A 16118-nucleotide genomic window follows, 5' to 3' on the forward strand; every position below is an offset into this window, starting at 1 on the left:
GTAATTGCGCATGTTGGTATGCGTGTGGAGGGGGGCGCACGTGAAGGAATGTGTTTGCACACACGTGGGCTTCTGCAGCACAGGGTAGGTTTGAGTGTAAAACTGCAGGTATGCATTACACCTATGAGAGGGTGTAGAAACCTCTCCTATAATATAAATGAAGGAGTTATATGCTGTCCTGTGTGTGTATTTGTGTACGCACACGCGTGTGCGTACACACACGATGCACCTGTGCCTGTGAACACGTGTCTGTGTGTGAACCTGAATACATACATATTTATGCACCAGTGCCGGAATAATGGACCCCTGAGCAGGGATCAGATCATTCAGAAAATCGCTATGTGGCTTCTCCAAGGGACTCCCCACTAATAGAGGCTCCTAGAAGGATGATACACAGGCCTGACTGCTGGAGGTTCGGTCCAGATGCCCAGAGGGAAATTGTTAGACCAGACAGTTGCATATAAAAGTGGGAACCTGTGTGTGACCTGAGAGCCCAACTTGTAAAAACATTCTGAGCATCTAATGTGGGTCAGGCACTATATTGGACACTGCAGAGCAGAGTTGTGTCCATTTTACAGATGGAGGAACTGAGGTCTGGGGAATTGCAATTACTCGTGTGAAGTTGCCCAGGTAGTGAACAGCCAAGCCAGGGTGGTGTATGACTCCACAGCCTTTTCCACCAGACCAGCATCTGCTGGTATCTCAACAGAGTTTTGCTGAGCGCTTGCTCTGTACCCAGCTGGGAACTCCAAACCCCTCGGCTCAGTCTTCCTGTTGGACAGGGTTCTGGGAAGGGCTGATCAAGGAGTCAGAGCTGGCTTAAGGAAGATGGGAAGTGTGGACGTGTATGTTTGTTATAGAAGCGTCTACAGTTTGGCGGGGAAGAGCTTGGGATTTGCCATTGCTAGAGGCCCCTTTATCACCAGCTGGTCTACCTTTGGACTCCTGGGTGCTGGGGCCACCCTTAGTCTCATCTGTAGGGTAGTCAGGATCCAACCAGGTGCTGTGAGGAAGAGGAGGGGAGGAGGTGGAGGTTGCTGCCGGGGTGGCCAGGGAAGGCTTCAGAGGAAGCGGAGGGCTTGTGCTGGGCCTTGAAGGGAGCATGCGGGTCCCTCCCCTGAGCCAGGCTTCCTTCCCTCCCAGGTATGTGGAGCTGGTCAACGCCGCCTGCAACTTTGAGCCGCATGAGAGCTTCTTCAGCCTCTTCTCGGACCCCCGCAGCACCCGCCTCACCCGAATCCACCTCCGCGAGGACCTGGTGCAGGACCAGGACCTGGAAGCCATTCGCAAGCAGGTGAGACCTGGTCACCAGGCACCGGGGATGGCCAGGGGAGGCCACCCTGAGACGGTCAGGCAGAGTTGGGGCAGGACCGGTCACCTCCAGCCCAGGAATCCTGAGGCGCCTCCAGGGCTCTCCCCCTCGTGCAGACCCCTCCCCAAGCCCCACGTGTGGCTCAGGGCCAGGCCTAGGCTGGGGTGTGGGTGCAGAGGTGATAACGGGGCTGTGCCCGCCTCCAGGACCTGGTGGAGCTGTACCTGACCAACTGCGAGAAGCTGTCCGCCAAGAGCCTGCAGACGCTGAGGAGCTTCAGCCACACCCTGGTGTCCCTGAGCCTGTTCGGCTGCGCGAACATCTTCTACGAGGAGGAGAACCCGGGGGGCTGTGAAGACGAGTGCCTCGTCAACCCCACCTGTCAGGTGCTGGTCAAGGACTTCACCTTCGAGGGCTTTAGCCGCCTGCGCTTCCTCAACCTGGGCCGCATGATCGATGGGGTCCCCGTGGAGTCCCTGCTGCGGCCGCTCAACTCGCTGGCCGCCTTGGACCTCTCTGGCATCCAGACGAGCGACGCAGCCTTCCTAACCCAGTGGAAAGACAGCCTGGTGTCCCTCGTGCTCTACAACATGGACCTGTCTGATGACCACATCCGTGTTATTGTCCAGTTGCACAAGCTGCGGTGAGCTGCGAGCCCAGAGCTCGCGGGGTGGGGGTGGGGAGGTGCGGATTGTCAGTCCCAGAAGATTCCTGAGCCCCCGGCCAGGCAGAAGGTGGGGATAGAAGAGACAGTCCTATTCCTTAAACCCACTGTTTTGGTCTGACCGGGGCTGTTAAGGGCACCTGGGTCCCAGCACGTTTTTTCCCAGAACGCCCTGGAGTGGTTGTAACAGGGATGGGCCCTCCCCTGCCATGGACTGAAACAGCAGGGGTCTACGAGGCAGCCCCAGTCTGTGTCCAGCTCCTGACCTGTGCCCCCAACTCCAATCTCCAGACACCTGGACATCTCCCGAGACCGCCTGTCCAGCTACTACAAGTTCAAGCTGACTCGCAAGGTGCTGAGCCTCTTTGTGCAGAAGCTGGGGAACCTGATGTCCCTGGACATCTCTGGCCACATGATCCTGGAGAACTGCAGCATCTCTAAGATGGACGAGGATGCAGGACAGACCAGGTGGGGACCCACCTGCCATGTTTGCTAGCAGGGTATCATTCAACAGGCATTGACCAAGTGCCCCTCTGTCAAGTGCTTGTCCTGGATGCTGGACAGAAAGAAACAAATCAGACCCTCCCGAGTCTGTGTGAGCTAGTGGGGACAGACGGGTCATTATTAGGGCTGCACAGGGCTCTGGGGTTGCCCTGAGGGTCAGGAAGGAGGGAGGAGGAGGAATGGCACCCAGGCTGTGCAGAAAGCTCATTCTGAGTTTGCCAGAGGAAGGGTGTTCTAGCAGAGGAGACAGCACGTGCAAAGGCTGGAGGTACTGCACGGGGAGTGACTGGGAGATTACGGCGCTCAGACGGGCCGGAGCTGGTGTGGTGGTATTAAGGTAAGGCCAGCATACCCGCCACTCGTTAGGTGTTGCGGCAGACAGGCTGGTCCCCAGGTTCGTTGTTTGGAGGAGAGAGCTGATTCAAACCCATCCAGCTGTCACTGGCTGTAAACCCTCTCCCCAACCGGAATGGAGTGGGGTTTGGTTGATGGGCATGTCCCTTCATGACTGCTGGGGGAACCTAAAGGTGACACATCCTCACTAGAATGGCAGATAAGATTCTCCAAAGATGGCTGCAACAGTATCTCCTATCCCACATGTTCTCTACAGTGTGACCTTGCCACCCTCCCATCAAGAGGTGGGGTCTATGTCCGTCCCCTGCCTTTAAAAGAAAAAAAAGGGACTTCTCTGCTTCCCTGGTGGCACAGTGGATAAGAATCCTCCTGCCAATGCAGGGGACACGGGTTCGAACCCTGGTCCGTGAAGACCCCATGTGCTGCGGAGCAACTAAGCCCGTGCGCCACAACTGCTGGGCCTGCGCGCTAGAGCCCGCGTGCCACTACAACTGAGCCTGCATGCCACAACTACTGAACCCGCGTGCCACAACTACTGAGCCCGGGTGTCACAACTACTGAGCCTGCGTGCCGCAATTACTGAGCCCGCCTGCCGCAACTACTGAGCCCGCGTGCCACAACTACTGAAGCCCACATGCCTGGAGCCCGTGCTCTGCAACAGGAGAAGCCACCCCAGTGAGAAGCCCGTGCACCGCAACAAAGAGTAACCCCTGCTCGCCACAACTGGAGAAAGCCTGTGCTCAGCAACGAAGACCCAACACAGCCAAATAAAAAATCAAAAACAAAATAGACAAGGCCGGAGGGCCTAGCAGAGGGCCCCAAGGAAACGCCTTGCCACCTCCCAGGGAGAGGCCCTTGTTTGTGCTGACCCAGGGCAGCCCCGGGCCCCAGGCCACTCACCCCAACACCCTCTTCCCTCAGCATCGAGCCTTCCAAGAGCAGCATCATGCCGTTCCGGGCTCTGAAGAGGCCACTGCAGTTCCTTGGGCTCTTCGAGACCTCCCTGTGCCGCCTCACGCACATTCCGGCCTACAAAGTGAGAGGGGGAGGGGGAGGGGAGGACCAGGGTGCCCCGGGAGAAGGGAAGGAGGGGTCTGCCCTGGGCCTAGAGATGGCGGCACTGGGATCGGGCATCCCAGTGCTTGGCCTCTTCTGGGATGTTCTGATCATGCTCCATCTCCAGGTGAGTGGTGACAAAAATGAGGAACAGGTGCTGAATGCCATCGAGGCCTACACGGAGCACAGGCCGGAGATCACCTCACGGGCCATCAACCTGCTTTTCGACATCGCACGCATTGAACGCTGCAACCAGCTTCTGCGGGCCCTGAAGGTCAGTCCCGACCCTGGGGGCCCTCGGGCTCCGGTCCATTCCCACCACTCCCTCCTCTACACCCCTCCTCTTCCCCAGGACACCAGCCGCGCCGCCTCCCAAGCCCCAGCCCCGCCTCGCGGTGCCTAACTTGCCCCAGCACTGGCCTCGTCCCAGGACCGTGGCCTGCCCCAGCTTCTGCTCCCCAACCCCTACTTCTGCCCTCAGGCAGCAGGATCAGGCTGAGAACCTGCCCCAGAGGACCATCCAAGCCCCTCTCACAGCCCCAGGCCTGTCCCCGCGCAACTTGGACAGGTCTGGCCAACCCCGGCCCGTACTCTGTCTTCATACAGCTGGTCATCACGGCCCTGAAGTGCCACAAGTATGACAAGAACATTCAAGTGACGGGCAGCGCTGCCCTCTTCTACCTGACCAATTCCGAGTATCGCTCAGAGCAGAGCATCAAGCTGCGCCGGCAGGTCATCCAGGTGGTGCTGAATGGCATGGAATCCTACCAGGAGGTGACGGTGAGCCCCCACCCGCTGCCTGCTCTGACCCAGACACCCCACTTCCTGCTCACCCTGTGTGCCCCAGCCTCGCCAGCAGGCTCGCAGAGCCCTCCCGGTGCCATGCTTGCTCTCGCCCTTTCTCTCCTGGCTCTGTACCGCCCCCCCCCAACCCCCCTTTCCCGCGGCATCGCTGCCAGACTCTGGGACCTGGCATTCAGGGCCCTGGGACCTGGCCCCACCCGGCCAGTCCATCGCCCACTGCCACCCTCCCCCAGGGGCCCTGTCCTCCTGACTCTGGGCCTTTGCTCGTGCTAACTCCTTAGCCTGCCCAGTGACACTCTGCTGAGGTGGGTATTTTTTTCAATAACTGCTTTTATTATAAAAGTAATCAAAATTTTTACTGGAGAAAAATTACAGGTATAAAAGAAGAAAACAACAACAACCCGTAATCCCAGCACACAGAGAGCCAAGATTAACGATGGAGACCTACTGTTCTGGCTTTCAGTCTGTGCATATTGATTCAGTAAATGGGACCATTCTGTGTGTACTGTTGTATAACCTGGATTTTCATTTCAACAGTGTCTTGTAAATGTGAACATCTCCCATATCAACAAAACATTTTACAACAAAATTTTAAAAGCATTGTTTCTTTTCTGATTACAAAAGTGAGATACCTGATGCTTAGAAAACAAATTCAAGTAATAGAAAATGCACTAACTAGAAAGTGAAAGTTCCAATCCCAGCTCTCCTCCCCCCGGGGCAGCTGGTTTGAACTAGTCGGCTTCATAATTGTTGATGTCGGCATAGTGTGAAGTGTTCTCATTCAAGGAGAGGCTGCCCTGGTGCTGACTCTGTGCCGGGGCTCAGAGGCAGTGGTCAAGCCCCATCCCCGAGGGGTAGCAGGACGGGGCTCCCCCGAATACATGGGCTGCACTTACTGAGTCAGCCCCACGGTTGAACATTTAGGTTGCTTTTCATGTTTTGCTATTTCAAATAAGGCTTTGCTGAATACAAGTAATTGATGCTCCTCATGAGACACGTCTAAAAAGGAGAATGGCTGGAGCAGTGGGTTTGTGTATTTCTAAAGCATTTGGTGCGTGTTCTTGCCTTGTCCTCCAGAAAGGCTCTGGTGGGGATATAGTCTCTGCAGGGATGAGAAGGCCCCCTTTCCCACTGCCTGCCAACTCCAGACCTTAGAGCAACAGTTCTTCCTGCATTGAGATTGATTTTATAATCAGGTAAAAGGCTTGTCTTTTTTTTTTTTTTTTTTAACGAGAAAAGAATGCTAGCTGAAGACTCGCAAATTCATAAACTCTTTCAAAGAAATAGAAATTCAAGTAACAAGATAATCACTTTTTAAAATTTATTTATTTATTTAGTTATTTTTGGCTGTGTTGGGTCTTCGTTTCTGTGCAAGGGTTTTCTCTAGTTGTGGCAAGCGGGGGCCACTCTTCATCGCGGTGCGCGGGCCTCTCACTGTCATGGCCTCTCTTGTTGCGGAGCACAAGCTCCAGACGCGCAGGCTCAGTAGTTGTGGCTCACGGGCCTAGTTGCTCCGCAGCATGTGGGATCCTCCCAGACCAGGGCCCGAACCCATGTCCCCTGCATTGGCAGGCAGATTCTCAACCACTGTGCCACCAGGGAAGCCCGATAATCACTTTTTGACTCGAGAGACTGATGATGTCCGTTGACAAAGGTCAGGGGAAGAACACACTCGCACTTTCCACTGGTGAGGTGTGACCTGAACAACCTCTTCACAGGGCAACTTGCAGAACCTGCCAAAACTGTGAATGCATTTATCTTTTGGCGTAAATTCCACAGTTAGAAATGTTTTTAGAGGAAAAAGATACATGTACATCCTCCCTTTTTGATTAAATAAGACGTCAGAGGCAACCAAAATGTTTTAGCAATAGGGGCCTGGACCTGAAAGATTAACGTAAGATCTGCCCACATCATGGGATATGATGGTAAATCTGTACATCCTAACATGGAAAGATGGATGGCCCTGCATGTTGATAAGTGAAGAGAAGTTTTGGACCAATATGGATAAAACCTTCTTTCGCCTCTCCCCTCCCCCAAGTATACATTTGTATTTCCATGGTAGAAAAATCTAGAAGGTTGTGCATCAAACTTTTTTTTCTTTTAATATTTTTGGCTGCGTTGGGTCTTCGTTGCTGTGCGCAGGCTTTCTCTAGTTGCGGCGAGCGGGGGCTACTCTTCGTTGTGGTGCGTGGGCTTCTCATTGCGGTGGCTTCTCTTGCTGTGGGACACAGGTTCTAGGTGTGCAGGCTTCAGTAGTTGTGGCACGTGGGCTCAGCAGTTGTGGCTTGCGGGCTCCAGAGCACAGGCTCCGTAGTCGTGGCGCACGGGCTTAGTTGCTCCACGGCATGTGGGATCTTCCTGGACCAGGGCTCGAACCCGTGTCCCCTACATTGGCAGGCGGATCCTTAACCTCTGCGCCACCAGGGAAGTCCTGCATCAAACTTTTAACGGCAATTACTTCTGAAGAATTAAGTGGGGGACTTTATAACTTTCTACTCAGATAGTATTTTTTGAAATTTTTATAGTAAGTATTGCTTTTATGATTTAAAATAATTTTTTTTCTCAAATTACGAAATATATGTATATTGTGGGGGAGAAAAAGGACAGAGTTAACAAGGGTTAACAAGTTAATTAGAGGATTAGGATATCCTCTAATTTATATAAGTAATGAAGTATGGTGAACTTCCAGTATCTATTGAGAAAGCATGGAAGGAAATTATGAGGAAAATGCACTGAGAACACTGTAAAATAAAGAAAGAAAGAAACCCACAGACAGCACAAAGAGTAATTGAGGATGTGGAGTGACTGGAACTTTTCTGTGCTTCTGGTGGGAGTATAAACTGGTACAGCCACCTTGGAAACAGTCTGGTGTTACCTGGTAAAGCTGAAGACGTGCACACCTTGTGACCTAGAAACTCCACCCTGCGCGTGGGTGCCCTAGAGGAGCCCACACACATGGACACCAGGATGCACGTACAGGACATTGTTTGAAGTAGCCAAACACTGAAGTCTACCCGAACGTCCGCTAGCAGTGGACTGCATAAATAAATTAGAATTCTGTACTGCAAATGAAAAAAAATGCATTTCAGCTACTTATAACAAGACGGTTGATCTTGCAAACCTGTGGTTGAACAAAAAGCCACAAGATGCTAGAGAATCTTTCAAGTGAAAGGCAGGGATGGGGCTCTCTCGTGGGGAGAGGGGCTTATGACCAGGAAGGGACATATGGGGACTTTTGGGTGCTGGCAATGTTGTTTCTTGACCCAAATGGTGTTTACATGGTTGTTGAAAAGCTTGTTTGCTTTATAATTATTTGCAAAACTATACATTTGTGTTTTATGCACTCTTCTGTATATTACAGTTCACGTTTTTAAAAAATATTAAAAAAAAAAAAAGCCTCGTAGTCTCCTCTTCCAGGCAGCCTTCGTGGACCACCACAGCTCTGGATGATCTCACATCTCTAGGGAGCCCCTCAAGTCCAGCTCCCAAGGCTGACCCTGACTGTGCTCCGCTTGTCTCCTGGCCCCGCCCAGGTCCAGCGGAACTGCTGCCTGACCCTCTGCAACTTCAGCATCCCTGAGGAGCTGGAGTTCCAGTACCGCCGAGTCAACGAGCTCTTGCTCAGCATCCTCAACCCCACGCGGCAGGACGAGTCGATCCAGCGCATCGCCGTGCACCTGTGCAACGCCCTGGTCTGCCAGGTGGACAACGACCACAAGGAGGCCGTGGGCAAGATGGGCTTTGTCGTGGTGCGTGCGCGCGCGGCGGGGGCTGCGTCTCCCTCCCTCCTCCATAGCCCCACTGCCCAAAGGGAGGATTTGGGCCGGACCAAAGGAAGAATTTCCTGGGACTTCCCTGGCGGTCCAGTGGTTAAGACTCTGAGCTTCCAATACAGGGGCTGCGGGTTCGATCCCTGGTCTGGGGAGCTAAGATCCCATGTACCATGTGGAACAGCCACCCCCCCCCCCAAAAAAAAACAGCTACTTCCAAAGGAAGAATTTCCTAACGGTGAAATTTGCTGATGACCCGTAGATTTCCTCCACCTAGAGAACACTCTGTCATCCTCTCCCAGCCCCTCCACTCTCCTGTTGGGTCCCACTGTACAAGTCACTCCTGCCTCCTCAGACCAAGTGCCCCTCTTATGTCTTCCCAACTGGGATTAAATAAATATCTGAGGGCCTATCTGTTTAACATTAGCCTCCCCACTGGCTGTGAGCTCCGTAGGGAGAGACGCCGTGCTTGTTCCTTCCATCATCCCGTCCCTGGCACTTCCTAGCACAGGGCCTGGTGCACAGTGGGGAGTTAATAAATATTTGCTGAAGAAAGGAAGGCACATCTAGTCTCCTCCTTTCAGTTATCACTGGGGAGGCTGAAACCCACAGAGGAGGAGGGCCGTGCCCACAGCCACGTGGGGTCAGGCTCGAGCCAGGACTAGCACCCAGGCGTCCTGATGCCAAGTATCAGGTCCGTGGGTGGTACTTCTCCCAACAGCCTCCCAAATAGAGAGGCAGATTTGGTCTCGTCGGGATGTATTAACAGGAATAGAATTGCTAACTCTTCCCTCCCTCTTGGTTCTTGGGGGACATGGTAGCTCTTGAAGCCCTGGCCCCCCTGGCAAGTTCTCTTCTCTGCCCACAGACCATGCTGAAGCTGATTCAGAAGAAACTGCTGGACAAGATAGTAAGTTGAGTCTTCATGGAGCCACCCTGCCCCTCCCCTAGCCTGAGAAGGGACTGGCTTGCCCCTGGGGGGGTGTCCACATTGTGTCAGGGGACCCTGTCACCGGGTGCCAGGAGCCTGGGGGCCCATCCAGGTGAACCTGTGCTGAGCCGTCTCCCCGCTGCAGTGCGACCAGGTTATGGAGTTCTCCTGGAGCGCCCTGTGGAACATCACGGATGAGACCCCCGACAACTGCGAGATGTTCCTTAACTTCAACGGCATGAAGCTCTTCCTGGACTGCCTGAAGGTAGCGCCCTCTCCAGAAGCCTCCTTACTCCCACTTGGCCGCTCTTCTGTCCCCATGTCCCCCAGCAACCCCTCTCCCCATGGTTCCCATGGACGGGCAGTGGGGGTCAACTCACAGGCCCGCCAGCCCAGGATTTGCTGCCAACAGGAAGGAGCTCCAGAGGTCTTCCCTGACCCAGATGACCTGGCTGGGCGCCCCCTTAGAGCCCTCCCTCCAAGGGAGAACTCAGACCCGTCCTTCTCAGCACGATTTCTCAGACTCTCCAGGTCTGGCTGGGGTCCACTGAGGTATCAGCCAGACAGAATTCTGTCCAGTAGGATGGTCTCTTCATCCTAAAACTCATTCTTGATTGTCTTGCTCTAGTTTCCAAAAGGATTCCCTTAGACTAATATTTTGAGCTTTGGTAAATAGAATCATGTTTGTCCCATTCATAATTTTATAGGTCAGATCTCCACTCAGCCTTTGATTTTGTGGCAGGGAGCTCTACCACTTTAATCCCTTGTAGTGTGTACCCAGCACTGTCCTAGGTGTACCGGAAGGTAGGAGAGCAACAGATTGCACCCGCCCCCCCCCACCCCCGCTTTGTCTATCTAGTTGAAATGGCCAGACAGATGCTCATAAAGCTTCTAGGTTACCAGTATCAGACACTAATTAAGTACTCATTGATATGACCCCCAATGGCTCTCATTTTGCCAGGAGTTCCCAGAGAAGCAGGAGCTGCATCGGAATATGCTAGGACTCTTGGGGAATGTGGCAGAGGTGAAGGAGCTACGGCCCCAGCTAATGACTTCCCAATTCATCAGTGTCTTCAGGTTGGTACTTCTCTTCTTTTCCTTTTTGCCTTGGCTGCCAGGATGCTCAGAGCTCTAGTCAGTGCTCAGTTCCAGTAACTGCTGTTAGCCTAGATTTCTGTTAGGAATGCCGCCTTCACTCTATGATGCAGTTTCTTATTCTTTCAACCCTCCATAAATGGTCCTGTTGTAGCTGTATCTTACCTTAAGCGACCTTATATACCCTTTAGAAGTCATCTGGGTACAAATGATAAGTGATAAAGAAATCAATAGTACCTCTGGTATCTGGTCTTTTAGTTGGGGTCCAGCAGCTGGTATCTGAAGAGGGACTTGGGGATCAGGACTCCATTCTTCTCTCTTCTTGGCAGCAACCTGCTGGAGAGCAAGGCTGATGGGATTGAGGTTTCCTACAATGCCTGTGGCGTCCTCTCCCACATCATGTTTGATGGCCCTGAGGCCTGGGGCATCTGTGAACCCCAGCGGGAGGAGGTAGAGGAGCGCATGTGGGCAGCCATCCAGAGCTGGGACATCAACTCACGGAGAAATATCAATTACAGGTGCGGAGTGGGGAGGCGTGGGACGTGGACGTGGGGTAAGTGCTAGGACAGGGTGCTCCTTCCCAACAAGGTCTGGTGTGAGCTACTTGCCCTCCTCCTAGTCCTGTGTCAGGTGTTACTAACCGAGGTGTAGTCCACGTAGAGCACAGCATGTAAACGCGCACATCTCACCTCTCCAGTTTGGTGCCTGTTTCCTCACGTCGACACCTGTGTGTACCCAAAGCCTGTCGTTTACAAACATTTGATACCTATCCAGTTGTGAAAAAAAAAAAAGGAGAAAATACAGACACGCAGCAGGAAACAAAACGGAAACCATTCATTCCCTAAAAGAGCATCTCCCCCCTAACATTCTGGCGTCTCCCTTTCCAGCAGTTTTCTATGCACAGATTTAATTACCTCCAGTCCAGCTGGCATCAAGTCTTACTATCTCGTGTGTGAATTTCCAGCCGCAGCTATGCGTCTCCCTCATCGTTTTATGACTGAGTCACTTTCTGTGTGCACCTGGGCCATCTTGTATTGATGGACATTGAAGTTGAAAACCCGTGTTGGGAGGAACAGGCTCATGCTCGTGGCTTTGCCGACACTCCAATTACTGTCATTTCAGAGGAGAGCTGAAGTGGAATCGCTGGCCCGGGGAGGGGGTGGAGGTTGCACATACATTTTTCAGGCTTTTGGACCATGACTCCAGATGATGCGTAGTAGAAGGCCATTATGGGAAGTGCAGTCAATCTCTTCTGCTTCCCAGGGTCCTTTGTCCCCCACCTCCCAGGGTGCTCATGACCTCTCTCACCAGGGCGCTCTCTTTGTGGAGCCTGAAGGGCCGGGTGCCCCCCGTCCCCTCCATCCTACTGGCCTGCTCATCATTTGTCCACGGGACCCTTCAGTGAGGACAAACCCCCAACAAGAGACAATGCACCTCCCCCCACAATGCCCGGCATCAAAAGTGACCTTGAGGGAGTTCCCTGGTGGCCTAGTGGTTAGGATTCCAGGCTTTCACTGCCATGTCCTGGCTTCATTCCCTGGTCAGGAAACCGAGATCCCTCAAGCCGCACGGAGTGGCAAAAAAAAAAAAAAAAGTGACCTTGATTTTTCTTCCTATAGGTCATTTGAGCCAATTCTTCGCCTCCTTCCCCAGGGCATCTCACCTGTCAGCCAGCATTGGGCCACCTGGGCCCTGTACAACCTGGTGTCTGTCTACCGTGAGTACCCACTAACCCTTTGTTCACTCATCGGCTGAAAGCAGACTTGCCCTCAGGGAGGTGATAATCCGGGTGGAAGTACTATGAGAGCTGGTGTCAGTGTCTGCGTCTCAGCACCCAGCCCTCCACTTTCTGGCATTGGTGGGACACCCAGCATAATGGCTGGCCCCTGCCTCATGGGCAGAAGCAGGCCTGGCAGATGAGCCGGCCCATCCAGAGATCCCAGACAGCTTTCTTAATGTTTCCTGCTTCCATACAAGTGAATAGTCAAAAATCTCCATGCCTTCTGTAAGGCAGGGTAAGACCAACCCAAACCAAGAACTAACCCCCGAGGAAACAGACGTCCGAGAGAACAGGAGAGAACTTGAAAACAGGTCTCACTCATTTCCTCGGAGAGACTCCCACCCCCTCTTAGAAGAGCCTGAACTGTCCGCTGCTCAGTGGCTTTGGGGGAGAGGAAAAAGAGGGTGCAGCACCAAGAGACTTTGATTGCAGACCAGGTTTGACCCCTAGTTCTCTCCTTTACTGGTTATGTGATCTCATGCAGGTTATTTAACCTCTCTGGGCCTCAGTTTTCTCCTCTGTAAAATGGGGATAATAACACTTACCTCATAAGGTTGATGTGAAAAGAGAACCAGCAGAAAGTGCTGAGCCCTGGTGCCTGGATACTGCTCAGTCCTGCTACTGGCAGCGTGAATAAGAGTGCAGGCCTTGGGGGAAGACTGCCTGTGTTACTTTGAGCAGGTTTCTCAACCTCTCCATGCCTCATTTGCCTCATCTTTAAAATGGGGTAGTAATAGTACTTTCCGCATAGGATTGCTATGAAGTAAGACATGTAAAGTGTTTGGAAGAGTGCTTTGGCACATCCCAGCTGTTCAGTAAGCATTTGCCAATTTTCTATTATTCCTTGAGGTTAGTCTTACTAAAAAGTAGCACCTTACCTCAAAGAGGCAGTGTAGCACAGAGGAAGAGCCCTGAGCCCGGACTCCCTCAGACAAGCCTCTAGAGTGACTTTGAGTGGATTACTTCATCTCTCTGAAACTCAGCTCTTTCATCATTAAATGGAGATGATAAAAATAGCTCCTACGACATAGAGCTGCTGGAGGGCCATTGACATGCCCGTGTTCTCCGTGGAGCGTATAGCCCTGGATACCGAGCCCTAGAATGTTCTCTGTTGGAGTGAGCCATGAAGCCACCCAATAGGTAGCCCTGGTGGTTCCATCCTGGCTGGAAATATTTTGTTAAAAGTACAAATAAACAGGTTCCTGGATCTGTTGAATCAGGATAGCCAAGGGCAGTGCTTAGGAAGCTCTATTTTTACAAAAACTTCTCAGAGTAGAAGGTGCTGGTTTGGGTGACATTTGGCGGGGGGAAATGCCACAGTGAGGCAAAGAAGGGAAGAGCCTTTTCCAAGGGGTTCACCCCTTGCTTCCCCCAGGTGGCCTCAGAACTTGGGCCCCAGGGCTGGGCAAACATGGCTCCTGGCCGGTTGCAGCAGTGCCCTCACTCAGGGCCGAGTCTTCATCCCGCCTTCTGGGAGGGCAGTTCTTGCAGCAAGGGTGGGTTTCTGAGCAACAGGCTGATAGAAATCCCACCCTGATCACCTGCTGTCTGTCCCTATCCATAGCGGACAAGTACTGCCCCCTGCTGATCAAAGAAGGTGGAATGCCCCTCCTGAGGGACATGATCAAGATGGCAACCGCGCGGCAAGAGACCAAGGAAATGGCCCGGTGAGAGACTGGCAGTGTTTCTGCTTGGAGCCTAGACTTGGGGGAGCGAGGGACACAGCCAAGCCCTCTCGTGGTTAGGAATGGCTGAAATTCCCAGGGGCAACTCAGAGCTGAGTGAGGAGGTGGACAGCATACTGACGTCCAGCTGGGGCCTCCCTGAGTGTCATTTTGGCCACAGTGCGGCCGGAAACTGGATGACCAAGCTCTGAGCGGAGCGTCATTGCCCTCATCTGTAAGCTTTATTTTCTTACATCCTCTCATCCCTGGGCATTAGCAAGTCAGGTCAGAACTTGTCATTATTTTTGGCCAAAGACATTCCAACTAAAGAGAGGACACAGTATGGTAAAATACATAGGGATCAGGCAGAATGCAAATGAGTTTCTGAATGTGAAGGTCCCGGACACGGCAGGGCCATCAAGGCCTTCCTCTGCTGTGTCGTTTTTCACTACCGGGTCTAAAATATCATCTACCGGGATCTCACACCCATCAGTGCACAAGAGAGACCCTCAGAGATGCTACGTGTCGCAATCAGCAGTAACGACCTTGCTTTCCCCGGGATACATTCTAGAAGAGAACAGAGTTAAGTTTACCCCAGTTCTAAACACAGCGCAGAATAAAGAGTATCGTGGGGGAGGGGCCTGGAGCTCAGAGGCTCCCCAGACAACTACTCACTGGCTGTTTCTGCAGTTATTGTCGGCAAAAGGCACTGCTTGGGCTTCCCTGGTTGCGCAGTGGTTGAGAGTCCGCCTGCCAATGCAGGGGACACGGGTTCGTGCCCCGGTCCGGGAAGATCCCACATGCCGCGGAGCGGCTGGGCCCATGAGCCATGGCCGCTGAGCCTGCGCTTCCGGAGCCTGTGCTCCGCAACGGGAGAGGCCACAACAGCGAGAGACCTGCGTACCGCAAAAAAAAAAAAAAAAAAGGCACTGCTTAAACGTTATTTTTGTTTTTAATTTATTTATTTTTGGCTATGTTGGGTCCTTGTTGCTGCGCGCAGGCTTTCTCTAGTTGTGGCGAGCGGGGGCTACTCTTCGTTGCGGTGTGTGGACTTCTCATTGCAGTGGCTTCTCTTGTTGCGGAGCATGGGCTCTAGGCATGCGGGCTTCAGTAGTTGTGGCTCGCAGGCTCAGTAGTTGTGGCTCGTGGGCTCTAGAGCGCAGCCTCAGTAGTTGTGGCGCACGGGCTTAGTTGCTCTGCGGCATGTAGGATCTTCCCGGATCGGGGCTTGAACCTGTGTCCCCTGCATTGGCAGGCGGATTCCTAACCACTGCACCACCAGGGAAGCCCACTGCTTAAACATTTAATTGACAGATTGGTCTGAGTTTGAGAATGGTAAAATGAGTGGTTCTCCAACTTAATCTCCCTAAAGAATCACCTAAAAAGTTTGTTAAAAACATTCAGTTCCACCTAGATTTTCTTTTCCGGTGGGCCTGGGAATGTGCATTGTCAACAGGGCTCCCAGGAGGTTTGAGAAGCACTGGGTAAGACTGACCCGTAACCTACCCCAGTCACTTTGAACATCTCTGTAAGACTTGAGGTGTGTACCCAAGCTGGCCAGCCTGATGGCAGGGTGCTTAGGAGAAATCCCTCTGCCTGTTCACCAGTCCTGTCCCACCCCAGGCATCCCTTACTTCCTAAAAGGCATTGAGGCACCTCTTTAGCACATGGAGGCTGCCGTGAACACACACACACACACACACACACACACACACACACACACACACACACACACACACACACACACACACACACACACACACACACACACACACACACACACACACACACACACACACACACACACACACACACACACACACACACACACACCACCAACCCAGAGGCTTAGTGTGAACGGGAAGGCCGTGCAGGGTTCAGGGTGACACCTGATGGCGGTTCCCAAGGGCCAGACTAGAGTGAGAGACAGACTCGAGATCTGAGCATGAGGGGTGACTCCCAAACGCTGCACGGGGACTTGGCCGCTGCAGGGTGTCGGGCCCTTGTACTTGTGCAAGCACAGCTGCCCTAGCCCTACCCGGACCTGCTGCTGGAGCAGGATCTCTGGGTGAATCTGATGTGCAGCCAGTTTGGGGACCACCAGTAGACTTTGGGGAAGAAAAAGGCCTGGGTGTACAGGGAAAAGGTGAAGAAGGAAGATGTTGCTGAAAAAGAGACCAGAAG

General features: G+C 52.9%; 1 protein-coding gene across 3 annotated transcripts in view; it reads left to right on the forward strand.

Annotated features, from left to right (window-relative positions):
* ZER1 (zyg-11 related cell cycle regulator) overlaps positions 1–16118 on the forward strand; it is a 30391-nt gene that overhangs the window by 12207 nt on the left and 2066 nt on the right. For 2 of the 3 annotated variants that reach the window (XM_060014025.1, XM_060014026.1), the window contains exons 3-15: positions 1144–1294; positions 1519–1955; positions 2268–2444; positions 3756–3870; positions 4018–4164; positions 4497–4670; positions 8228–8443; positions 9333–9374; positions 9541–9660; positions 10357–10472; positions 10820–11008; positions 12110–12207; positions 13835–13937. In XM_060014025.1, coding sequence (XP_059870008.1) covers positions 1144–1294; positions 1519–1955; positions 2268–2444; positions 3756–3870; positions 4018–4164; positions 4497–4670; positions 8228–8443; positions 9333–9374; positions 9541–9660; positions 10357–10472; positions 10820–11008; positions 12110–12207; positions 13835–13937 — 2085 coding nt within the window. The remainder of the gene's footprint in view (positions 1–1143; positions 1295–1518; positions 1956–2267; positions 2445–3755; positions 3871–4017; positions 4165–4496; positions 4671–8227; positions 8444–9332; positions 9375–9540; positions 9661–10356; positions 10473–10819; positions 11009–12109; positions 12208–13834; positions 13938–16118) is intronic. The other variant, XM_060014027.1, reaches the window with a different exon arrangement.

The sequence above is a fragment of the Delphinus delphis genome, chromosome 6 (genome assembly GCF_949987515.2).
Source record: "Delphinus delphis chromosome 6, mDelDel1.2, whole genome shotgun sequence".
Taxonomy (NCBI): Eukaryota; Metazoa; Chordata; class Mammalia; order Artiodactyla; family Delphinidae; genus Delphinus; species Delphinus delphis.